General features: G+C 41.3%; 1 protein-coding gene across 1 annotated transcript; it reads right to left on the minus strand.

The window, feature by feature from the left end:
* Positions 1-10329: 10329 nt before the first annotated feature.
* DLL1 (delta like canonical Notch ligand 1) lies at positions 10330-20129 on the minus strand. The gene is made up of 11 exons (XM_072643950.1): positions 19125-20129; positions 18210-18542; positions 17234-17294; positions 16776-17033; positions 14286-14346; positions 13673-13803; positions 13375-13544; positions 13037-13253; positions 11427-12219; positions 11155-11272; positions 10330-11035 (listed from the first exon to the last, which is right to left on the minus strand). Exons 1-11 carry the CDS (start codon positions 19176-19178, stop codon positions 11030-11032), a joined length of 2202 nt encoding a protein of 733 aa, XP_072500051.1. The 5' UTR covers positions 19179-20129; the 3' UTR covers positions 10330-11029.
* Between the last annotated feature and the right edge of the window lie 6849 nt (positions 20130-26978).

Raw genomic sequence — 26978 nt, forward strand, 5'->3', positions numbered from 1 at the left:
TTTATATGAACTGAGATAGAGTGAAGTAAATAGACTTAGAAAAATACAATGTTTACAGAAACACAAATAGAAAAAAACAAGAAGAATGGAATGCTGGGTAATTATGATAACCAAGTTTGGCCATGGAGAAGAAATAAGAAAATGCACCTCCGTCCCTTCTTTGCAGAGGTTTGGAACATTGCGTTACTCTGAGACACAGATGATGATGTATTGATCAACTTGGCAGAGCTTTTTTTATTCTCTGTTACAAAGGATGACTCCTTAGATAGGGTAAGACTGGCCTCAGGCACTATCTAGCTCTGTGACCTTGAGCAAATCCCTTAACTTCTGTGTGCCTCAGTGTCCTCATTTGTAAAATGAGAATATAAAAGCACCTCCCCATATTGTTGTGAGGACCAAATGAGATAATAATAAAGTACTTAGCATAATTCCTGGAAAATATTAGTTATTATTACTGTTATTGTCATCATTATTTGGAAATGAATTTAACATATGACCAAAAAGTTAAGAAAAGGAATAGTAATAGCCGTCTGCTTTTAAGTAAATGATCAAACAAACAGCTCATCATGGCATCCAACACGCTTTCTTCTCCTTAGCTTAGATTAAAAAATGAAATGAGAAGGCAAGAAGTGAGATGTATATTCTTACTGTCTTTACGGAAGTAAGATAAGGGAAATGTAACCATGGATGTTACTTCCAAATCTCTAAATTCAAATGATGCAATCATCTTAAAAATTAAAATAATATGTACACAGAAACGAGACAAAGGAGGAACCCCAAGTGCTCCTGTCTACAAGTACTGGCCAGAAGTATGGCATTGTAAGAGCAGCCTGATTGGGTGGAGCCATATCTAGTCCCCAGGCCACTCCTTCAGTGGCTTAATATCATCTTTTCCACATTATTCATGTTGTGAAAGAAGAATCAGAACAAAAGAGAAAAATCATAAGAAAGAAAGAAAAAAGAGAGAGAAAAATAGTATGCTTTAATTTGCATTCAGACTCCACAGTTCTTTCTCTGGATGTGGATAGCATTATAAGAGCAGGCTGATTGGGTGGAGCTTTTGGAACTGTCTTAGATCATTACAGTGCTGAGAAGGGCTAAGTCTATCAAATTTGGTCATGGTATAATGTGGCTGTTACTGTGCACAATGTTGTCCTTCACTCAGCATCAGTTCAGGTAAGTGTCTTTCCAGGTTTTTCTGAAATCTGCCTTGTCATCATTTCTCATGGCATGATAGTATTCCATATACCACAACTGGTTCAGGCCATTGCCCAATTGATGGGCATGCCCTCAGTTTCCAGTTCTTTGCCACAACAAAAAGAGCTGATATAAAATATTTTTGTACATGTGAGTCCTTCCCCCTTTTTTATGATCTCTTTGTGATATAGACCTGATAGTGGTATGCACAGTTTGATAGCCCTTTGAGCATAGTTCCAAATTGCTCTCCAGAATGATGGGGTCAGTTCACAACTCCACCAACAAAGCATTAGTGTTCCAATTTTCCCACATCTTCTCCAACATTTATCATTTATCTTTTCTGTCATATCAGTTAATCTAGTAGTTATGAGGTGGTACCTCAGAGTTGTTTAATTTGAATTTCTCTAATCAGTAGTGATTTAGAGCATTTTTTCATATGACTATAAATAGCTTTAATTACTTCATCTGACAATTGCTTGTTCATATCCTTTGTATTCTTATATTCTTATAAATTTGACTCAGTTCTCTATATATTTTAGAAATTAAGCCTTTATCAGAGACACTAGCTATAAAAACTATTTCCTAATTGTTTCTGCTTCTCTTCTAATCTTGGTTACATTAACTTTGTTTGTACAAAAACTTTTTAGCTTAATGTGATCAATCCATTTTTCATTTCATAATCTTTTCTATCTCTTGTTTGGTGATAAATTCATCCCTTCCTCATAGATCTGATGGTTTAACTATTCTTTGCTCTCCTAATTTGTTTATAGTATTACTTAACATTTATGTCTAAATCATATACGCTTTTTGACCTTCACTTGTTACATGGTGTGAGATGTTGGTCTATGCCTTACTATTTTCTGCCATATACTAAAAATCATAAACTATAGTTTCTGCCATACTATTTTCCAATTTTTCCAGCAGTTTTTATCAAATAGTGAGTTATCACAGAAGCTGGAGTCCTTGGGTTTATCAAACAGTAGATTACTATAGTCATTGATTACCATATTTTATCCGTGTGTTCTACTGATTCACCACTCTATTTCTTAGCCAATACCAGGTAGTTTTGATGAGTGATGCTTTATAACACAGTTTTAGATCTGATACAGATAGACTACCTTCTCTTGCATTTCTTTTTATTAATACCCTTGACATTTTGGGACTTCTGTTCTTCCAGATGAATTTTGTTATTATTTTCTTCTAGATCTATAAGATATGACACTGAATAAATAATTTAATTTAGGTAGAATTGTCATATTTTATTTTATTAGCTCAGCCTATCCATGAGCAAATGATATTTTCCCAATTGTTTAGATCTGACTTTATTTGTGTGAAAAATGTTTTATAATTGTACTCACATAGTTTCTGGGTTTGTCTTGGCAGGTAGACTGCCAAATATTTTATGTTGTCTGTAGTTGCTCTGAATGGAATTTCTCTTTCTATCTCTTGCTGCTGGGCATTGTTGATAATATATAGCAATGCTGATGATTTATGTGGGTTTATTTTATATCCTGCAACTTTGCTTAAGTTGTTAATTATTTTAAGTGGTGTTTTAGTTGATTCTCTAGGGTTCTCTAAGCATACCATCATATCATCTGCAAAGAGTGATAGTTTTGTTTTTTCATTGCCCTTTCTAATTCATTCAATTTCTTTTTCTTCTCTTCTTTCTAAAGCTAACATTTCTAGTACAACATTGAATAACAGTGGTGATAATGGACATTCTTGTTTCACCCCTGATCTTACTGGAATTGCTTCTAGCTTATCCCCATTACATATAATGCTTGCTGATGGTTTTAGATAGACACTACTTATCATTTCAAAGAAAATTCCATTTATCCCTATGCTCTCTAGTGTTTATAATGGGAATCAATGTTATATTTTGTCAAAAGCTTTTTCTGCATCACTCAATATCATCTTAACATGTTGGTGATATTCTGAGAGTCAATATTGAAGAGCTCTTCTTATAGTCCAAAGGCCAGGGCTGCTATATCTTGGGGGAGGGAGATGACTGAGGGGGAGAGTATAATGTTGAAAATGAGTCAGAAGAGTATCATAGGATCATATGAGTAGAAACAATTTCTACCTCCAGGGGACCCTTGTCTGGCTACCACATAACATATAGGACCAATACTAATGCAAAAACCCCAGGGATGTTCATCCTTGCATATACATGCAGATGGAAAGGACCTAAAGAATCACCTAGTCCAACCTTCATTTTATAGACATGAACTTAGGTGAAGTGATTTTTCCATTATCACAGGGATAATAAGTGAGACGTATCCACTTAGTGGGCTTCAGAAGTAGAGTCAAGATCATGGTTCCCAACTATATTTCTAGGACTCTTCTCATTGCATCATCCTTTCATCACCTCTGTTGCTGAGGTAGGAGGGGACTGAGGCAGGTGCCTGCAAGAACAAACCATCCTCTCATGGAGATCCACTATAACAAGTGGAATGAAAACCTTTTAGCCAGTGAGCAGTCACAGTTCATATCCACTGTCTGCTGTGGCCTGGGGAGCTGTGGAGCATGTAGCTAACTACTGAAAGACCCCTGCTTCAAATAGCTCTAATGTTCTACAAAGCCAGGATTAGGAGGAAGATGAGGGCTTTACTAAGGCTTAGGGGAGTTGCTGAGGCCAGGGGCTCCTGCAATCTGATGTGGAAAGCCAGGGAGTATGGCACTGGGTAGTTTAGAGGGAACTCCAGGAGGAATTAAGGATCAACTGGCAGCAAGGCACTGAGGAATCTTAGGGTTGATGCACAGAGGTCTGATAGGAAGAGGCACCAAACCCTACGACCCCAGGGTTTGGTAAGGGCAGCACCTCATTCTATGATGGGCATCTTTGGAGTTTCTGTATTAGTCACTGCCTTAGATATTATGTGACAGCCAGGCAAGGATTATTCATAGGGAGAAACTTTCTAAGTATGTAGAGTCTATACACTAGAGTGTAGAGTCTATACTGTAGATCACTTGCTTATAAACAAGGCAGGATATGGAGTCCTTAAGTAATACAGGAGGTCTAAGGGCATTGATGTTCCAAAATAGTCATCTTGCTGGCTGGTTGAATTAACTACTGCTATATCATTTGCATGAGAAGTAAGGGGCCAAAAAAAATATTAGGACCCATTTCTGCCTCTTCAGTATGCTTTTATTCAAATAATACAAGTTTTCTGTGCCCAGATATGAAATAATAATAATTCATATTTATATTGAACAGTAAGGTTTATGAAGCACTTTGCTTAGAACAACTCTTCAAGTAGGTAGACTTAACTACTGTTTATGTTTTGAGGAAGAAACTGGGACTCATGAATCCTGAATGACTCACCCAAAGTCACCCAACTGGTAAATATAAGAGCTGCAATGGGAGCCCACGTCTCTTCTGATTCAAAATCTAACTCTTTTCACTCTATCATGCTTCCTTTCAAAAGGACCTCAAGAAGCCTTCTATTTCAGTCTCTAAGTAGGTATGCCCATGAACCAAAAGAAATGATGTCTTCTGCTCTAGAATTAAATGCTTTAGGTTTTTAAAGGACTCTAGGGAAGTGAGATACTGTGTAAGTCAGCTAATCCAAGTTGTCTCGTTTGACAGATGAGGCCCAGAAAGCTGAAGTTACTTGCCCAAGGTCATACAGCTAATAACAAATTGAGTCTGAATTCAAGCCCAGATTTCCTGACTTTAGACCCAGGGTTCTTTAAACTACAACACATAATGAGTTAAACATTATGCATGAATTCATTGATATCTCAATAAGATTTTCTGGTCTACAGATGAAAACTGAAGACTGTGACTATGCCTGTAATTACACAACCAGTTTTTTTTTTTAATTTTGTACTATGTTTAATGTCATGTCAAAAATTCAAGCTTGTAAAAATCCATACAGATTACCTTAACACTTGAACTGATAACCAGTTGAGAATACAAAATCCAGAATCCCTCTTCAGGGATAGGAAAAATTGACCTTAAAAAATCATTAGGACATCCATAAAGTACTTTAAGAAGTCATCTCTAAGATCTTTAAGAAGTCCCATCACTTGGTGTTCCTGTTAAGGTGTACTTAAACCATTTACTCAAGTCCTTTAGTGATCTCATTATTGTGGGTATCCCCATCAGTGATTCAACATGACAACCATTACTCAAATATTGAAATGAATTTGTGATCTCACTCATGTGGAGAGACCTTTCAAAGATGCTAATAACAACCCATCCATGACTGCCCATTCTGGGCAATTCTTGTCTATGTCCCTGCATAAATTCACAAGAGGAGGTCCATCCAAAGTAATGGAGATAGGTAGGGCAGTGTGTGTGTGTGTGTGTGTGTGTGTGTGTGTGTGTGTGTGTGTGTTTGTGCCTTTCTTCGTATCCCCACTACTTAGCTCACTGCATAGCATGGAGTAAGAACTTAATAAATGCTCATTGATTAACTGAATGACTATTCTCCAAAAAACTTAATTGAAGATCACCCAAAGAATATGGTGTGTGTGGGCAAACTATAATACATTACAAACACGGTATCCATTCACAAAGATGAGAATTTTTCCTGTTTTTTTCAGGCCTCTATAGAAGATTTAACAGTTTCTCTTACCTATCTATTGATAGCTCTCACTGTCTTATAAGTATCAAATTCTTCCTTCTGCCTCGTTCAAACCTTCATGCCACAGTTTAAGCTTACTACCTTTTGTCTTGATCTCTGTTTAAAAGAATGTTAACAGAATAACAGATGTAGACTTAGAAGGGACTCCAGAGATCATTTGGTTCAACCCTTTTTTTTAAGAAATGAGGAAACTGAGACCTGAAGAAAGTTAAATGACTTTCCAATAGATGCCAGGGAAAGAAGAGATATAAAGCTAGAAAGGACCTTAAGGATCATCTAATCTGACGCCTTTGTTTGACAGATGAGAAAACTGTAGCCTGGGAGAGGTTGAATAACTCTCCTGTAGTTACACATTTTAGTAAGCATCTAAGGCAAGAATAGAACCCAGGTCTTCCTAACTCCAAGTCTCCTATTCTATCCACTATCCCACATAGCTTCTCAAAGCCACACTTGACTGAGAATCAAAGCCAGGCCTCAGCAGTGGGAGTCCCAAATCCTAACCACTAGACCCACAAGAAACACACCTAGGTCTGTGACTCTCACTTAAATCCTTGGTCATTTATATTATACCTGAAAGGAAACTGTTGTGAACTAGAAAAGAACTTCCAAATATGCAGTAGGATCCAACTCATCTGTTACTTCTTACCCTTGTAAATCCCCATAATTCATTACTCTTGTTTTCAAGAAACCCCAAACACTCTGTTTTTGTCTCTGAACTGTTTGTGTGTGGGGCTTTTATCTTGTATTTAGGAGAGTCATTTTGTGTTCCTGAAGCTCATCTACAAAGTTAACATGGAAATACTCTTTCTATAGAAAATATAAGACAGATTGAGGAAGTTCTATTTATAAACTGGTTTAGAAACACAGATACCAAGAAGTGACCTTCCTGTCCTGCATCCTAGCTATAAAACTTGAAACATGCAGTCAATTGCCCTGATCATCTCAGTGTCTGATATTCTGTCTTGGGTAAGACTCACCCAGGACATTTTTAAATTTTGTACTATGTTTAAGGTCATTGGTCAAAAATTAAAGTTTGTAAAAATCTTTACTAATTTTATCATAACACTTAAACTGGTAACCAGTTCAGACCCATCTATAGGGGGAAACTTATAAAATGATCAGCTACTTTTGTGTATTCTTTAGAAGGATGTGCCTCACTCCTGTCCCTACCTCTACCCTCACCCTCAGTCCTGAAAAAAGTATCCCCTAAATTCCTTATGTAGCTTTTTAGCTTTGATCTTAAAATACAACTATAAAAAAAGAATGTATTTACTTATAATAGGGACAGAGTCTGGACCTGTAATTTCATGGGTATAGGGATTTTCCAGATGAGGAAATCCTTTCTACTAATGCAGGTTGGCACCTGATCAGTCACCTATACTGTTAGAGAATTACCTTGAGTACTAAAAAGTGAAGTGACTTGCCCAGGGTCAAATAGTCAATATACGTCAGAGGCATGACTTGAACTCATATCTTCCTCACTTCAGAGCTAGTTCTCTATTCTCTATGCCCCACTGACTATATATATATATATAAAACCCCACTATTATGTCCTATCTTTAATAGGATTATAGATCCTATACTGGGTGACACCTCAGGGACCTTCTAGTCCAACTCCTCCCCATTTTTACATATGAGGGAACTTGGGCCCAGAAAGAAATGACTTGCCCAAGTTCATATACCTAGTAAGTGACAGAGACATGAACCCATAGCTTCTGATTCCAGGAAGAATGCTCCTTCCATTACACCCTACTTCCTCACTCTATATGTATCTGTGTATGCATACACAAGTAAACCTATGTCCACTGTTGAACACAAAGGTCCTCTCCAGCAGCATGGCAGGAACAACACCATTCAGTACCATTGGCAACACCAAGCTTAGGGATTCCTGAAAAGCTTACAGTGTTACATAAGCAATGCCACACTTCACAAAGTGCCTCATCGCTTCATGAAAAGACACTAGAATAGGCTATGAAAAGTTGACCAGCTAAGCCTCACTCCATTGGATCATCATCAAGGTGCAGCACATTTCAAAGTCCCCAGAAAACTTGTAATTTACCAGACTGAGTTGCCATTGCTAGTTCAGCAACCCCATATAAGTGATTAGGACACTCTGTGGTTTTCCCTATTCCTTCCCACCCCCAAACCTCCCACCACTTAAAAAAAAGTACACATGACATTGTAAAGTCACATCTAAGGACTGCTTCTGGCAAAGGTACTGTTTGTTATCAAGAGAGAAGCAAAACAAAGTACGTGAATTCTACTCTCTTGGCTGTCACTATATTTCAGGCTTTTTATTCTGAAGTGAAATGTACCTAAATGCTTTACTGAATTAGTCATTTTTCTGCTTAGCTCACAGGAGTATTTGAGTTTCAAAGGGTTAGACTATAGTAAAGCGCTTTGGTCTTTTACATGATAATCGCTAAATAAACACCAGTGTTTTCCTTGCAATTTTTAAACTAGATACATAGACTTACCAAGTTTCAGAGTTAAAAGCGACCACAGAGGTGTCAGCTTGTCCAATCTTTACCTGAAAAGAAATCTAGTCTATAACATTCCTGAAAAGTGGTCATTCAGTTTCTTCTTGAAGACCTTCAAGTAATGAAGAACTCACTATGTGATGAGACAGCCCTTTTGGCTTTTAGACATATAAAAGACCCTATAAGAAAGGGTGTTTGGAATTTTTTTCTGCCCAGGCCTATATCTGCCTTGCTGAAACTTTCACCAGTTTTTCCTAGTTCTGCCCTATAGGACCAGACAGAGCAAATCTAATAGGCCCATTTGAATTCCCCTACAAACTGATTCCAATCTGGGAGAAAGAACTACAGATACATGACCTTGCAGTTAGAAACACTGATTAAGGCTCCTTAAGGCCTGAGCTCTAAGCTTACTTTTCCTACTGATTTGTTCTTTGGAAAGTCACTTTGGTGCCCCTCAGATGAAAAATGAAGTTATTTCCTGGCTTAAAAGAAGGTTAGAGTCAAAAGTGAAACCACCTAAGAATTAGTTTAGAATTCCTCCCATGAAAAGCACCATGTATGTGTTCAGATGCATGATACCATATATTAGTAAGAAATGATGAACCACTTTCACCAAATGGTGTAGGCTGATGAAAAAAAGCAGTGGCTACTAACTAGAGTCCCCAGGATTGAAGTTCAGGGAACATACTCTACATTATCTACTCTGACTAGTGAAGTTTGATTTTTTTTTAAAGGACTGGTTCAAAGTAGAGAATACCTGGAGTATTTTCATTCAAACTCTGTGCTTACCAAATATCATGACTGCCATTTTCCCATGGATGAACAGACATTACCAAAAGTACCTGCCTGTAAGCCGTTACTTAGAAAACAATTGGCAAGGAAGGTCCTAAAGACTGAAGTAACTTCTCAGTATAGGTATAAACATTAGGTGTGATCAATTATGTAAGTTTAGAATGATGGGCCCAGTGCTTTAGAATTTTGCCTGGTTTTGCATCTCATCATTTTTATTCTTTATTGCATGTTGCCTCATTTACATTTTCAAATTGTCTTTTACCAAAATCCAGAGGAGAATGAACTACATATAGCTGCTAATCCCTTCTATTTCCCTTCCTACTAAGATTTCAGACTTTCCATCCAATCTTCATATTCTATGCATTTCCAGCTGAGTAGCTAGGACTTACAAGGGTACGTGAAGAGGGAAAGAGACAAAAGAAGAATGATCTTAGCCCCCTTTCCTCCCTTCATCATGCCTAGGAAACTCTCTCTCCAGTGGTCCCCTCTCATCTGTTCTCCCCCAGCCAACTTCCATTCCCACCAGAACACCATTGTTGATTTACTCAAAATAAATTGCATACCTGGAAACATTTACATACCATGTTCCCTCAATGTCGTGTGTAAAGGTTGGGCTTAGTTAACAATAATGTATAATCACTTTATGGAAACCCCAGATCTTATGAATGAGAAGTCTGTTTCAAAATGTTGTTTGTTAACAGAGGTCTGGATATCTAACAAATAATGTAATATATTCTATTACCCTGCTATCATGACTGAATCAAAATGCAAATAACTCTTATGTAAACAAAACATTTTTTTACAGGATCTTTCCAGAATGTCAACAAAACCTTTGCCATGGCAACATAAAAGTACCACATAAGTATTTCATCCCATGCAAGGTTCTGCTCAACTTCTTTAAATAAAACAAAATAAATTTTTCTAAAAGATTCAAAGGGAAAGTGGGCTAGTCCCCTCAAATTTTTCAGCATCAATAAAACATGACAGTGAGAAGAAACATGTGCCTGTTGATATTCTCAAGAAGTCAACTAGGGTTGTTTGGCAGAATCAATCAACTGAAAATGACTGTGCATGATCTCATTAAATTTTCTTAATGGTAGCACTGGAGGATTTCTTTGAAAGGAGCTTAAAGCAATGAGAAAAGTTGCTTTTAATCAATCCAGTGAAATGACATGAGAGATTTTTTTAAAAAATAGATAATTTTTGATTTCACAGAAGCTAGCATAGAGAGTGAGTCTGCATGGAAAATTGGTAGATAGAAAGATAGCTTTCTCTTTATCATTCATAATATTTATTTTGGAAAAATATTTTAAAAATGAATTTCTTCATTAACAAAACAGTAAAAAAAAAAACCTCAAATAACATTTGCACAATATTCCATAAATACATTTATATACAAAAAAATATAGTCACATAGACCCGAAGTGCCTTTGTACATATTTACCAAAAAATTTAAATTATAAAAAAATGAACATCACAAAATACTCAAGCTTTACAGATATCGTGAAAATATTTTTACAAATCCAAAAAAATAACACACATTTTTTCCACCTAGAAAAACACATTTTAGTATCAAAAAGGACAATAAAGGCAGTGTTTGTGTTTCTAATTCAAGAAAAGACTGGCTCATAAGAATCCAAAATATACACTTCAGGCAGTGCATGCTTCTTATGTAGTAATTAAGTCCATTCATTTAAATATATATATATTTTTAAAAAGCAACTGTCCATAGTGCAACGGGAAAAGTCATTTAAAAAGGCAGTGCAACAGGTATCCTTGAACACCAACCCAGCCTGGTGTTCAGCTCATTTTGCAGTCACTTGCTAATTTCAGGAAGAGAACCAGCTCAGTCTGAATTTAGTTTCTCAGCAGCAGTCTGTGAAGGGATCTCCCTTTCCTCTTTCAGCAGCATTCATTGGGGCATATATCCTTGGAATTTATTTAAGAGAAACAGATATTTTGACATTTTTATACCTAAAAGAAAAAAAAAGAATCATTATTCAAAAATATAATCATCTTTTGAGCTCATCCATTGCCCTCTCCAAAAAGTTAATAGGGTTTCTTAACCTGCTTGAACCAGCCAACCTACTCACCTCAGTTGCTATGATGCACTCATCTTTTTCTTCTGATATGACATATACTGACTGGTATTTTGTATCTTTAGAAGTGGAGTATACAGATTCTGGCCTTTTCCGTTCTGATGCTTCACCACTGAAAATCACAAGTGCCACATAAGGAAAAACAAGATGAAAGAAACTCCCACCGCTAAGAACAAAACACATCTGAGCCACCATTCTGATAGCATCCACCTTCCTCAACCAGCCTCGTCCTACAAGACCCAAGCCCAGGCTATTCAGGGACCTACCCTTTGAGTGGCGTGGTACTCTTGTCTTCCACTCCAGGGTCATGTGTCTCGTACTTGACTTCACATTTGCTGCGCTCCTCCCTGGAAGGGTCCTCATTCTTGAGATCATGTACCAAATTATAATCCACTGTTTGATAGCGAGTCTTGAAGCCATTTTTTTCTGAGTTGTTTTCCCCATGGAAATCCGCCTTCTTGTTGGTGTTCTTGATTTGCCCAGTGCCAATGACGCTAACTGAAATGTCCTTTTCCCGCTGACAGTTGGCCAGATTGTTCATGGTTTCAGTCTCTCCCCGGCACGCGTCAGCCGGGGGCTGCCGTTTCTGGAGCTTCAGCCGCACGCAGACCACCACAGCGGCACACCCCAACAGTAACATAAGGACGAGAATGATGCCAGCACAGACAGCAATCCAAGGGAATTGCCCGTTCTGGCCTTCTGTGAATTTGTCTGGAATCACCACCACAGGACCTGGGGGAGGCTCAGGGAGCAAAAACTGACAGTTGAGTCCTCCATAGCCCCTGGCACACTCACACACATAACGGTTGTTTCTCTCGTGGCAGGTAGCCCCATTGTGGCAAGGGCCGTGCTCACATTTACTGACAGGGGCACTGCAGTTTTTCCCTGTGTATCCTGGGGGGCAGGTGCAAGAGTAGTCATTTACTCCATCTTGGCAGGTACCCCCATTTACACAAGGGAAGGAGGCGCAATCGTCCATGTTGTTGTCACAGTGTCTCCCAGTGAAACCAGCCTGGCATTGGCATAGGTAAGAATTCCCAAGATCAACACATTGGGCTCCTGGAATACATCAGATGAAGAAGGGTCTATGTATCACTCTACCATCGTATAAATGACTCAACACATTCATATACTTCATCAACATGAACCAATAAAAGCACCAGTAAAATAATGACCTCACAAAGCCCAGTCATGACCCTCTAGCTTACATGCTAAATGTAAAATCAAAATGATTTGGGTTTTTTAAATTTTATTTTCATAAAGATTTCCTTTAATCCAGTGACTCTAATAAAGGAAATTAAAGAGTCTGGTAGAACCATTTCTACCTTAATGCTTCTCTCCGTCTTTTCCACCCTGTTTGTTTGCTTTGGGAAGCTCAGACAGTAAAATGAGGCTTACTGCAAACATACCATATTTCCTTCCTTGGTTCTCATGTACTAGCACACCAGATTGCTATTTAGCAGTGACAGAAGACTACAGAGCCGGGCTTCCCTCCAAAAGAAAAGTGATTCTGCTGCCAGCACAATGTGACTTAATGAAATGAGGCCTGGCCTCAGGACTCATTCACCTGATTTTCCATGTGGCCTTCAGTAAGTCATTTTACTTATTTCCACTTCATTTTCTCTACAAAATGAAAATATTGCTTCCATCCCATTTCCCAGGGATGTTGTGGGGATTCTGGAGGAAACCTTTATAAAAATCATGAGACTACTTTGAAAAAAGCACTTTACAAACACAAGGCCACATAGGATAAAAATATAAGTTTGGCTGGAAAGCAAACACCAATGCACTTTCAAGACCTCTTCATTTTAGGTATTTACTCCCTAATGGTAGGCCTTTAAAAATATTGCTCCTAGATTCTTAGATTTCTTCTTACCATTGGAACAAGGTGAGCTGCTGCAGTAGTCAATTTTCTTTTCACAGTTAAAGCCGGAGTAACCCACTGGGCAGTGACAAGTGTATCCTCCATCAGGGTTATCTGCACAGCGGCCTCCATTGAAGCAAGGGCCATCAGCACACGTCATGGCGCTCAGCTCACAATTCTTACCATAGAAGCCAGGTGGACAAGTACAGGAATAGCTGTTTTCAAGATCCTATAGATGAAAAAGGAAAACAATGTTTCAGATTGCACCTACAAAAACCCACTCACCCTTGCTCAAACAGGGCTTCCCTATGTGAGAGCCACATTCCATCATGGGCTGGACTTCAACTTACTGTGCAGCTTCCTCCATTTTTGCAGGGGTTGGCATCACATTCATTGATCTCAATCTCACAATTGGCGCCAGTATATCCTGGACGACAAGAGCACGTATAGCTTCCTTGACCAGTGTTGGTGCAAGTGGCTCCATTTTTGCAAGGCTTGTGATGAGTGCAGTAGTTAAGGTCTACACCAAGAAGAGAAGGGGTGGGGGTGGAGGAAGACAAGGAAGACAAATGTTAAATCCATAAATTTTTTTCTCAAATGGACTGTATAGGAATTGAAGGAAGAGTTTACAGATGATAGAGAACTCACCTTGGTTACAGAAAAGACCTCCCCAGCCTTCCTGGCAATTACACTGCCAAGGCTGTTGACAGGTCCCATGGAGGCAGCCTGGGTATCTAATGCACTCATCACAGTACCGACCCTGCCAGCCAACTCTACACCTAAAATTTTTTTAAAAGAAGAAGAAAATAAAAATCAGACTGAAATTTGGTACCAGAAATCATATAACACACTACTAACCAAGCAACAGACTACTCTTTTCCCCAGTAACTTTATTTTTACACTTCCATTGATAAATTCCCACATACTTTAATCTTAGACAAATAATAAATAACTGGCTTTACACAATACTATAAATATATCAATATTAAATTAAGATTAATGTTTCTACCAAATAACTACCAGAATTATCCTTCTGTGTTTTTCAAATGACTCTCTAAGCCAACTTAACCCATAAGGAAGAGAGGGGAAGAGAAAGGAAGGGAAGAAGGAAGGAAGGAAGGAAGAGGAGGGAGGGAAGGAAAGAAAGAAGGAGGAAGGTGGGGAGGGAGAAAGGGAGAAAGAGAGAGGGAGAGAGAGAAAGGAGGAAGAAGAAGGGAAGGAAAGAAAGAAAAAGAAAGAAAAACAGCTTTTGGAAACTCACTTGCATTCTCCAGGCTTGTCACAGAATCCATGTAGCTCATCACATCCTGGCAAGCAGATTGCTAAAAGCAAGTAAGACACACAGTAAGTTCATCCTCAAAGTACTTCCTCAAAATACTGATGGTTTCTGCTGTTTTATGTTTGGGGCAAACCCTCTTCTCCAGTTCAGTTAGTTAATACCAGCTGACCTAATCTCCCAAACGTGCTGTATTTATCTAGCTTGCCTAGTAACTGAGAACTTTACTTATCACTAGGGATGAACATTCTTCTTAATACAGTTGCACATAGACAAAAAAGGGCTCCAAAAACTCCAACCCCCTTTCTTTTAAGAGAGGGTCAGAAGTCTTTTCCCCTTCTGCTCCCCCCAATTCTATGCACAAAGCTCCACCTCTTAATATCCCAGAAAGTGTGTGTAGATAAGAGTGGACAGCTGGTATGCAGGGTGCCAGGGCAAGACAGCTGCCCTATTGTCTATTCTCTCCCAGCAGCTGCCCCAGTGCAACAATACCACCCCCCTCCCTCCAACACACATCTCCCCCTCCCCTTCCCATACATACATACTCAGCATGTACACACATACACACATCCCTTAAACCAATGAGAGCCAGGCCTGCCTTCTCTAACAGCCTATCCCTGTAGAGATCTAATCTATGGCACGCGCAATGGGGGAGGGGAAAAGGGGAGACTTACAAATTTGAATAAGAAAAAAAATAGTTTAAGTTTATGGCTACCCTACCAGGAAAGTGGTGAGAGGAGGGGGGAGCAGAAAGACTTAGGAAGAGTATGGGAACGGGTAGAGGAAGGGGATTGCAGCATTTTGAGCTGATTTACTTTGCCAGGTTATGGAATTCATTAAGAAGCTCTGTAAGTTTTAATTCAACAAAGCCAACTAGGGACAATGCAGAACTTTAAAATGATCAATGGCGATATATTAATACAACATTTTCCAAATCCAAGGATTGTGAATATGTGGCACAATAGTATGTACTTCCTAATTTACAACTCCCCTTCCCCAATTAATAGGGAATGCAGCAGGTTGGCCTCCTTCTCATCCTTACCCCCCAAAACCACACACACACACACACACACACACACACACACACACACACACACACACACCCACTCCAAATGCAGAGTAGCTCCTTTGGACACAGGACAGGCAGGGTCTGTGGCCTTAGAACAGCTGATTAAAGGTCCTCCTAAAAGCAAGCGGAGGAGGGTGGAGGGACTGTCAGAGTGACTCTGGATAGTGGCGCTAGGACCTGGCTTCTGACTCTTCAGGGGTAATCTGATCCCTTCCAGGAGGCTGGGAGTGGGGGAGAGGCTGTGCAGATCCGGGAAGAACTCAGTTGATTTGCAAGCTGCAGGCACCACTGGGGTCTCCAAGGCCAAGTGTACAGTGGGATTTATTAGTAGAAGTCCAGCAGAACTAGCCTCAGAAACCAGCTTTTCTCACTATCCAGTCCCTATACTCCCTCCAAACCCTGATGTCTCCTCTTCCAGCACTCCTATTACTTTGATCTTGAGCTGTCATGCCATACCCTGTGGAGATAGGAGCTAACCACGTGACATTTAAATAGCAAGTAGAGAGGTAGAGAGTGGTTTCACTATAGTTGTGCCAGGATAGTCCTTTTCTTTGTGTATGCATCTAAACCTGCTAAAGGACATTCAGGTTCCATAATCTTACATTGTGGATGTGTACACACTGGCTCCATAAAGTTGTTTACCCTGACTGGGCCACATGAAGAAAACCACACAGATAAGGTTTGTACATGGAAATAAAGATGCACTGAATAGAGCCTCCTCTTGGAGGTGACCTTGGGTTCAAAAGACTCTGCCCTGATGGAGTCTACCAAGCTGCAAAGGCTTTGAGTAAGGGCCAGCCTGTTGTGGGTAGACTAGCCTCACTAAATTTGGACAGTCTACCAGGTAACATAACCAGCCACAGAAAGTTGTGAATACTGCCAGCCATCAATGAAGAGTTTCCATAGCTTAAAACATTGGAAATAATATGTGTGTAGAGTATACACACATGCATGCCCTCTTTGGATCAGTAAGCCCATCTCTGTTTTTTAGGTGTATGTACAGAAATAGAAATATAAACATATACAGCTACTTGGTGTGTATATATAACAAACTGCATAGAGATCCTGATTTATAAGGTGCTATGACAGGATCTACACAGGAGAAAATGATGACCCATTTTTTCTATAATAACTTTAAAAACATTCACAAAAATGCACACAGAGGGATTGGATGGGCTTTTCACTACATTCTTGCACCCATTCCTAAAATCTTCCTTTCTAGCTGCTCACTAAATTCTCAAATGAAGGGATTGGACTAGATTGATTCCCCAAAGTCCCTTCCACCCCTAACATTCCTTGATTCTATGATTCTAGATTATTCCCCCAGAACTTTGTGAACAGTCCCTGTGTAAGCTGATCCAAAAGGGCTGGGAGGTTGGTTTTCCTCTCAGGGAGAAGACACTCACGTTCAGTGCAATACTGGCCTTTCCAACCAGGGTTGCAGACCTTCTCTCCTCGCTCCCCACAGGTGAAGTGGCCAAAGGCATCATCTCTGGGTCTGCAGAAGACTGAGCAGCCCTCACCGTAGTAGTGCTCATCACAGACAAATCGGTAAGAGTACTTGAGATCAGTTAGACTGCTAGTGTGCAGGTCCTGAGACCATTCTTCCCCCACCGTCAGGTGCCGCTGCGTGGCCAGTCGGCTAATCAGGCGATCAGGGTTTTCTACCAAAAGAAGATGCTATAGGTTAGCTCTGCTTGACAAACAAGGAGCAAAAGGCCAAGTTTTTTCCCCTAAAGTTTCAAGGTGAATGAGATTGGGAATGGAAGAGATCAGGTAAAAATAGGAGGTGTTTACTTCAGAGGTAAAGCAGAATGAGGTCAAATCTGCATTAATCCAGAAACCTGCAGGCATAAATATTTACCTGTAGTGAGATCATCTGGTGAATCTGTGTGCAGAGCTTCGATGATAAGTGAGAAAGTGCCCTTGAAGAAAAGGAAGAAAAAATTAAATAGATGCAAGAAAATATTAGGGAAAAAAATCATCAAAGATGCAAAAACTAAGCCAACAAGAGGAAGGTAGGTACGAACACATTCATATGTTGTGTAGGGTCTCTATATGATGTCTTTTGCCTGTTTTCACTTTTCTCAAGGAAATGGAAGAACTTTTTGAAGAGTAGTTTCCTGGCATGTTTTTTCAGCCTGTTAGTACAGGATATTGTGTTTTTTTTTAAGGGAGAGGGGAGGGGGAGTTGGAGGGGGGCGGGGTGGATGAGACTTGAGGGCAGTTGTCATTAATCTTTATGCTTAGTTTACCCAGGATCACACACTAAAACGGAGGGGGGTAGAAGGTGAGGGAAAGGAGATGGGGGCTGGAAAATGAAACCTTTGAGAATTTCACGCTGTGTAGACAATTACGCAACCAACTTCTATGAAGGAGGTGAAATTAAAACTTTCCCACGTAGAAGATTTCATTTCATTTTTAGAAGAAACAAGATAATGTAGAAATCTAGAGGATTCTGCGTTGTTTTATTTTGTTTTTGTTTTCCCCAAGTATTTAAAACCTACACCCCATCTACTCTTTCTTCAAGAGATTTCATTCTCCGGCAGTTTAGTAAATTCTTATAAATCCTCTGAGGCAAGAACCCCCTTCTCACCTTAATAAGTGTGCCCCTTCCATTCTGATCCCACCCATCCATCATTCACAGCTTTCCAATGCACTCAGTCCTTGATCTCCACCCTCCCCCTAACCCTCACCTCGCTGAATGAGGACTAGTACAGTCTTGTCCTTGCCCGTCCTTGTCCCATCACCTTAGGCAGTGTACCCTTCCTTTCCTTTTATTTTAGGCTTCATCCATCATGGCCTTGATGGTTTTAAATGGAGAGTAAAAAACGACTTACTGGCCAGGTGAAGCCGAAGGGGAAGCGAATTGGGTTACTAAAGGCTGGATCCGCGTTGCTGCTGCTGTCAGGGACACTGAAGGAGTTGGCCCCTAGCACCGGGGTGACCGTGCTGCCGTAGGTGCAGGGAGGCTCCAGGGACACGCTGGCCTGGTAGTGTTTTAGACACACACGGAAGAAAGTCTTGCAATCGCACTGCAGCAGCCCGGAGCCAGAAGCGGCGCTCGCGCTTCCTCCCCCGCTGCCTCCGCGGCAGCAGTTGCGGTTCCCCAGGAGCCCCTTCTTATTGACGAACTCTTGAAGCTTCAGTTCAAACACCCCGGAACTCCAAACCTGCAGGGAAAATAGGAAGAAAAGGAGTCAGGAAGGCAGAGAGAGTCTTGTCAGCTTTGTACAGCGATAGAACAGAATAACTTCCAGGAGCCCCTAGCGCGCACACACACACACATACACACAGACACACAGACATACACACAGACACACACACAGACACACACACACACAGACACACACACACACACACAGACACACACACACACACACACACACACACACACACACACACACACACACACACACACACACACACACACACACACCCCTCCACCCCCAAAAGCAACCAAGCGGAGACGAAGCGAGCTTAGACTAAGCCATCCAACCGTTTCCAAACCTCGAAGCCCAGGGAATGTGCGCGTGTTGCAGCTAATCCTCATGTTTTGACCCACAGATATTGGGGACAATCCTCCCGAGATTTACAGTTGTTCGTAACAGCAACAGTTTGCATTACCGGTGTTCCTCTTCTATCCTTCCCTCCTCCCCGACCAATACAGCAGAACCTCAGGCCGACCCCAGCAACATCAAGCTTCCCTTCTTTTCAGAGTTTTCCCCTAACAAGTTGAACCAAGAGACACTTACCTGGCAAAGGAACGCGGAAAAGACTGCAAAGGTCAGCATGGACTGACGTCCCATGGTGGGCTGACACGATTTTATCTCTTGTCTGGTCTGCCTTCTCCTCGCTCCCCTCCTTTTCTTAAGATTAGAGGATTAAAGGAGGAAAAAAATTATTTCAAAGGCCTGGACAGAAGAAATCTCTTGTCCCAGGCTGGTGGAGTCAGGATTTTCCTTTTGCAAGAACCTCTCCTCTCTTTCTTTTCTGTGAGTGTTGTGGTTGCTTTAGATACACGCCCTTTCGGTGACTGACAGCTGTAGTGGATGGCAAAAAAAAAAAAAGGGGGGAGAGATTGTTTTGAAAATATATGGGTATATATGTAAATATATATGTATGTATATATATATGTATATAATATTCTGAATGTCAGCTTTTGGCTTCCGTCCTGCCTCTTCCAATCCACGAGGAGATAAGGCTCTTTTTTCTTCTGTCTTCTCCTTGCGCCAAAAAAAAGAGAGAGAGCAAGACGCCAAATGTTTAGCTTAATTCCCAAGAGAACAGCGAAAAGGCTTCTTCACAAGGAAGATTAAAAAACGGCGATCTGGAAATCCCTATAGGCGAGGTGATAATCCCCGGTGGCTTCGGAAGAAGGGAGAGGGATGACTGGTTGCTGTTGTGTGTGCGGGTGTGTGTGCGCGCAGTTCTCTGGCCGCTGCGGATTGTGGCCGGTAGATGTCAAGCAGCAGCGGCGGCAGCGGCAGCGGCGAGTTGTCAGAGATCACTCGACTCTTATCTCCTTAGCCACGGCAAAGATTCGGGCTGCTCGGGGTTTTTTGTTGTGTTTTGTTTTGTTTTGTGAATCCAAGCAATAACAAAAGAAAAAAAAAGAACCACACACAAAATCAGAGAGTGTTTCGGTGTCTTAAATAGCGAAATGTATGCGCCTGCTTGTTGGCCCCGGGTCTCTTCTTGTATGTGATCTTTGCTCTCTGCCTGCCTGGGTCTCTCACCGAGTGTGAAGCGCTGAGGATCTGACTCTCGCCCGGCGCCTGCCGCCCTTATATCCCGCCGGCCGCCTGCATGGTTAATGAGATGCAAATGAGCAGCCCCCCAATCTGGCGAGAGCTGTCACAAAGGAGCCACTTTTCCAAACCCTCCTCTCAATGGATCGCCAAATGGTCAGTGAGCTGTAAAATGTGCAATCCTCCTCCTCCCCTACTTCCCCCACCCCTCACCCCCTCCGATCCTCCACTTCTCCCTACCTCCACCCCCTCACATAACACAAAACGCACTCATTTACATTCCTGCAAAATTTTCACCGCAAGAATCCCCCTTCTGCTCTCGGGAGATGGTAACACCGCCCCCCCTCCCATCCCTTCTCCCTCTTATTCCCTCCCTCTCCCTTCCCGGCAACAAACACACACAGACACACAAGGAAACAGTGGGGAAAGCAACACGCTACCACTTTTCCAGCAGGAAAACAACTTCCAACTTCTGAGATCTGGAAATTGCCTCTCGAAATTCTCCAGTAGCCAAGGCACCCCCTCTTCTCCTACTTGAAATGAGAACTCAACTGCCCAAGGATACCCGTAGCTTCAGAGAAAGTGTGTGTGTGCGTGTGTGTGTGTATGTTGAGTGTGTGTGTGCGTGTGTGTGTGTGTACGCGCGCGCGTGGGGGGGGGGGTGTTCATTATTCAAAAATACATCAGCTTCAGGATTTGTGAACTACCTAAAGCCGTTGCACCCCTCATTCAGAGAGTTTAAAAGGAAAGCTCTCTGAATTCTGGGAGTGGGTGATGGAAAGAAGTGTAGCGAGAGTTGAAAACCAGATCATCCTTAGTTTCTCAAAGTTTGGGAACTTCTAAGACAAGACCCCAGGGACATTCACCCCAAAATCGAGAAGGAGGGAAGGAAATCACGTGATCGGGCTAGTGAATGGGATAACTGAGAAAAAGGGGTTTTTACTTTCTGCCACCTACCCCTTAACCCTACCCTCCACACCAACCACCTCCCTCTCCTGGAGGTTCTCCTTCCTTCCCACGAATTACCATATATGTGAAGAGGAGGGGCGAGGCGACTTGTTTCACGCCATCAGGGAAGTCCAGAACCCTAAGCTTACCCCGCGCGATTATTATCCACTACCTCCATCTTCCCTCGTTTCTCTTTCTCGCTCCCTCCTGGGTCTCCCCCCTCTTCCCTCCCCGCCCCCCCCTTCAGCTTGGTAAAAAGTGAGTTTGGTGTGCGTCGTTCGCGTGGCTGTCATTAAGGCAGTTTGTTATTGTGCGAGGGCTGAATCAGTTGGCTCTTTGTACTCTCAGCTGTATGGTAATGCAGACAGCACCTGCTCCCTGCACAATACCAGAGAGAGAAAGAGCTCCCCTCGGCGCACGATACTGCCTCTGCAACAATGTCCGGCACATATTTTAAAGAGATCCCTTCCAACCAAAAAAAAAAAAAGAGAGAGAGAGAGAGAGAACCTCTTTACACCAACCGTCACCTTATTTTTTTTTTTAACACATCCACCAGACACTAGAACTTTTGTTTTGGTTATTTTTAAGGGAAACTAGTTTATTGGTAGTGACGGTAACACATATATAATACATATCCACATAATTTCTTTATAAGGGGGTGGAGGGAGAAATCTTTCTTACGCTTGGAAGATGAGAGTTGAGGGGGGAAAAGTGTGGGCTCAGATCCATAACTCCAATATAAAACTTTCGAATCGGGTATAAACTTTGGATTCTCTCCTCTCCCCCACCCCCACCCTCCCTCTTAACAACACCTATAGGAGTTCATTAGGATGCAAGGTGTAACTGTCTGAGTAAATGTCATTTTAATTGTAACAGATCATTTCAACACAGATTAAGCCAGTGTGTGTAGTTGGCTACAATAACCTCACTGTAGGTATATGCCTCCCTAAAAGCTTTATTATGGCCACTTTATTGGGTGGGAACGTGCATTTGCATGGCAAAATGTGACTTTCATTGAAGCAGATGTCTTGATCACAAATTATCGTACAATGCATGGGGAAAAATTCTCAAACACTTCTTAAAGTAAAATTACTGGTAATACCAATTAAAAGAAAATCACTTGATGCATTCATTCATGGCTGCCCATCCTGGCTAGTTGGCGACTGTAATTGTAACCTGGAATTAAAAGCATCCCTATTGCCACGGAGCTGCCCAGATACCTGAGAAGTCTAAATGGGACCCACGCTTTTGTAAACTTTGGTCTTTAAAAAAAACAACCTGATATACCGAAGTTGAATACAGATTCTGTCATAAATAATGTACATTTAATTTTTAAGGAGATGTGAAGAGCAAATTTGGCATCAGCAGTTTTATTCCTGTCCTTACCTACACTTAGGTTTGACTTAGCACTAATGGTGCTTTCTTATAAATTGTCACGTTCGTAGCTTTGGTAATTGGAACTTCCCTACCTCTTTGAGGTGCTGTAAGAGTTTGTAGGCGAAGTGTTAACCTGTAGATGACTAAACAGCTCCAGCTAGAGTGAAATGTAATTTACTCTTGCCATCTAGTGTCAACATCTTTCTTTTAATTAGATCGACACTTTTTAGAATAGTTCATTACACATGTCTGCCTTCTACATCAAAGCTTAAGTAATTCTACCTACCTACCTACCTATATCTGCTATTATTGTCAAATACTCCCAGTGTAGTACCCCCAGTGGTACCCATAGTTGAATAGAAAGACGGAAGGAATGGGTGTGTGGCTGGTGTGTGTGTGTGTGTGTGTGTGTGTGTGTGTGTGTGTGTGTGTGTGTGTGTGTAAAGTGTAAAATCTTCTCTAGAGAAAAGGTTGGTTATGTACCGAGATAAGTAGTGGTATATAATTTCAAATCTTTTAATCGGATGATCAGGATAGAAATTGATTCATTTGCATACCTGTTTAAAAAACTGGAAATAAAAAGTTCCACGCGCAAGAGCTTAAACCTTAAAAAAAAAACCTTGCCCCAAAATCTTTAACAAACCCCCCTCAGTATCAAGTATTTGTTAAATTGACGGCGCACAGATTTCTCGATTACTGCGGCAAAGCGTAACTGAAAGGCATCGTAAAATCCATCAGAATCCTGCCCAAAGCGTTCATTCTTTCCCAACTTAATTTATGCCACGCGATTCTGTATTGGGGAAATCAAGCAGAAAGCTCTTTTTTCTTCGTCTTTTTTTTTTTAAACTTTGCTTTACCTCCTCCCTTCCTCCCTCCCTCCCTCCCTTTCATTTTCTTCTCTCTCTCTCTCTCTCTCTCTCTCTCTCTCTCTCTCTCTCTCTCTCTCTCTCTCTCTCTCTCCTTCCTCTCTCCATTCTCTCTCTCTCTCTCTCTCTCTCTCTCTCTCTCTCTCTCTCTCTCTCTCTCTCTCTCTCTCTCTCTCTCTTCTTCTCTCCCTCTCCTTCTCCTTCCCTCCCCTGCTTTCCCCTTGTTTCTGTGCCTCCCCTCCCCCTTTTCAGATGCTGGCCTAACAGGGAGACTGTTTAACTTAAGTGTTTCTATAGGAGGCTGTTGTAGTTTAACTCCTGCCCACCAGTAGCTGGGATGAACAAAGGAGGGACTCGAGGTCTAACTATTCATCCTTTCTTTGCACTTTAATTTTCATTGATTGTGAAGACAAGGGGAGCCCTTAGGGATTCGAGCTGAAGGGGGATGACACGCCTTTAGACGCGATCAGCCCCCTAGCCAGCCATCTGCTCCTAACCAAATGGCGTTTTTTCACTCCCCAACTGCATGTCTCTATACTCCCATAACGAAGAACTCAGAGTTCCCCCACCTCCCCACCCCACCCCTGCCATGCAAAAAGGTCTTAAGTTAAAGTATGTTAAATAGACCTGGCATGATATTTTGCCTCAGCAGCCAGAATTGTCACTGCCACCCCCCCATAAATCCTTACCTTGGTCATTAAGAAAATGCTGAAAACTTTCTTTTAAATACTTTTTGATCTCTCAGCAAATTTACTGTACTAAGCGAAACTCATTAAGGTTTAGAGGGCATCAGTCACATTGGAATGGAGAGGGGGATTTTGCTTTCTTCTTGAAAGCCACACGCTGACAATGGCCTGAATCCCTCAGATTATCAGGCCAGGTTCCAGCGATAACCACAGCCCTGGAGGTGCACTGATTTCAGGTTGTACTGTAACCACAACTACCACAAAGTTAATGAGTCTATTCTTCTCTGGTATCTGTGTATCTCTACTTGCCTATTATTTTATCCCACTTTCTCAAAGTGATCATGAAGAATATTACCAGCCAAAATGATCATTACAACCAAATAATATTTCCTGTCACTAGTCTCAGTAATTCTAGCTAAAATACACCTATTGGAATCTCCTTCCCCCCAAGTCAAAGAAAGCCTGTTTTTCTCCCAGCTAGTTGGAGAAGAGTGAAGACCATTATCCCCATAATAGGCTTCCTAAAAGTTACAGGTTGTTTTCTGTGTAGAAGATTCTGTAGAAATGGGTGTTTTGTGTTCTTACAGGATCACTGAAAACTGAATAACAAAATGCTTATCTCAAAATAAGTCTCTCTCTCACTCTCTCTCTTTCTCTCTGTCTCTCTCTCCCTCTCCTTCTTCCTCTTCCCCCCTAAAAAGAGTGAAGTTCAGAACTAAGAAGTTAGACATCTTCAATTAGTCAGTCTTGTGTTAATCAAAAATGCAAAGTTGATTGAAAAGAGGGACCCCAAAGTATCTCAGTTCATATTATCATCACATTTCCCATCAACATATAGTTTTCAATAGTCAAATTGATATTTTATAGCAGTGGAAGAGTTCAACTTTCTTACTACGTATTGATGCTCATGTACATGTTCCTGGGAGTGAACAAAATACTATATACCCAGTTATGAACAGTCTACTTGTATTGAACTATGGGTTGTAAGTATAGTTATTTCTTAAGGTTATGTTTAGATGACTGCAGCCCAGGAGCATATGGACAGAGACCTCCCCCACTCTTTTCACCATCCCCAGTTACCCTCCCTCAACATACACATAGGACCAATCAGACACCATGCTAATGGTAGACATAGTACATAGTTGTATTCTATCTTAAATACCAACTTCCTTGTATATTCAACTCATTCATGTCAGTGGCAAAATGGATACTGCTTCATATTCTTGAGGGGTCCATTTTTGGGGGGGTCAGCAGAAAATGAGGATAAACACAATAAGCGACTAGTAAGGCAAAGCAGAGTCAGGGGCACCTTTTCTATGTCTAACTTTCCATGATATTGAGTTCAATGCGGTATGTGTACATGTGTTTTATGGAGACTGGAAATAGTTCCACAGACACCCACCAGACACTACTCGGTGGTGCTTGACAGGTTTGTGTGAGTCCTGGGGGAGGGAGGGGCAGAAGGAGAGGGAAGAAAGGAGAACAGGGAATTATCCTCTGTACATATTATTCCGACTTCAGAAAACTGTAATTTCTCCCTTTTAAGGCTTTCCCATCCAACCTCACAGTGGTCACGGAAGATCATCGGAGTGGAAAAAGAATACAGTTAAATTCCCTCAGAATGTTATGATCACTGACGCTGTAATCTAATCTTTTCTTTTTGTCCCCTCCCCTGGTGGGAGCAGAGGGTAGTGGCCAGAGTAGAGAAGGATGAGCTAGGGTGTTACAATCCCAGACTAGCTAGGGAGGTAGAAGACAATGCAGTGGTACTATTTACGCAGTATATTTTGGGGTGGTTCTTTTACTTGGGTTTTTCGGTAAGCTGGGACATTAAGAAGTTTAGCTAGTAGGTTTGTAGAAAGTTGCAAAGGCATGTGCTGATTTGAATGAGAAAGGGCGAGTCGCGTGGCTCAGCTGGCCTACAGAGAGCGCAGATGATGGATAAGCCGCAGCTCTGTGGCTTTCCCCCTCCCTTTCCTCTCTTCTCCCCTCCTCCTTCTTCTTCTTCTCCTCCTCCCCCCTCCAACCAAATCGCGAATCATCTGCTCCATCCCTATCCTAGCCCCTCATTTTCATAACAAAGCTTATGTGTTTACCTGTGATCCTAGAGAACTGACAGGGCATTCCTTTGTCTCTAGATCAGATTACTGCAGCCAGCTGCTCTTCAGCTCTTTCCTGTGCAAATCTGAAAGTGGCCCCTCTATGTGTTTTACTGATTGAATATGCGAGGATCTCTGAGGCAGGGAAGCTGGCTAGGTAGGGTCTATTGTTTGTTCTGGTAGGCTTTGCTTTGTAATTTCTTATTTGGAAAGAGTAGTGATTTGGCAGAGAGAGCAAGTTGTTAGGGGCTAGGTGTTCTGAAGCAGTGCTATTGTTGTGGGGGTAATATTGTTATGGGGGTGGGGAGCTGGAAGTGGTATGGGGATTATATAGAGTGAATATTCTTGGAAGGGTTGAGGTCAGTCGCGTGCCGATGTCTGCCAGGGGAACATCTGCCAGTTCCTCAGGGCGAATTTGGAGAATATGATGTGCTCAGGATTACACACACCTCCGGGCGACTTAAAAAAAAATAAAACCAGAGAGAGGGAGGGAGAAAGGACAGAGAGACTAAGGAAGAAAAAGGAAAGGGAGGGAGAGTGTGGGGAGTGATCAGCAATATCTCCCTACAGACAGGTTATTTTATAACCCAAGTCTCTCTCTCTCTCTCACACACACACACACACACACACACACACGGTCATACACACAGACACACACTATTTCTGACACCCAGTGAATATCATTCACTTATCATTTGTATCATCGCATTATTATGACTGTAAATCAAGGAAAGATTTTGCTTCTTTTCTATCTCACTAATAAAAATTATCTATGCCCCAGGACTTCTAGTCTCTAGTCCCTCATGCTAGAAGCACAACTAGATAGCCCATAATTCTTTTGACTCTCCTGTTAGTTGGTTGCTTCTGATTATCAGTGGTCCT

The sequence above is a fragment of the Notamacropus eugenii genome, chromosome 2, assembly GCF_028372415.1.
Source record: "Notamacropus eugenii isolate mMacEug1 chromosome 2, mMacEug1.pri_v2, whole genome shotgun sequence".
Classification (NCBI taxonomy): Eukaryota; Metazoa; Chordata; class Mammalia; order Diprotodontia; family Macropodidae; genus Notamacropus; species Notamacropus eugenii.

Excerpts from the sequence above, each read along its gene's own strand:
- DLL1 (XM_072643950.1), bottom strand. The coding sequence starts at position 19,178 with ATGGGACGTCAGTCCATGCTGACCTTTGCAGTCTTTTCCGCGTTCCTT. Across the intron at positions 17,034-17,233 it reads ACCAGATGATCTCACTACAG|AAAACCCTGATCGCCTGATT; the intron begins GTAAATATTTAT and ends TTCTTTTGGTAG. Across the intron at positions 14,347-16,775 it reads AGGCCAGTATTGCACTGAAC|CAATCTGCTTGCCAGGATGT; the intron begins GTGAGTGTCTTC and ends ACTTGCTTTTAG.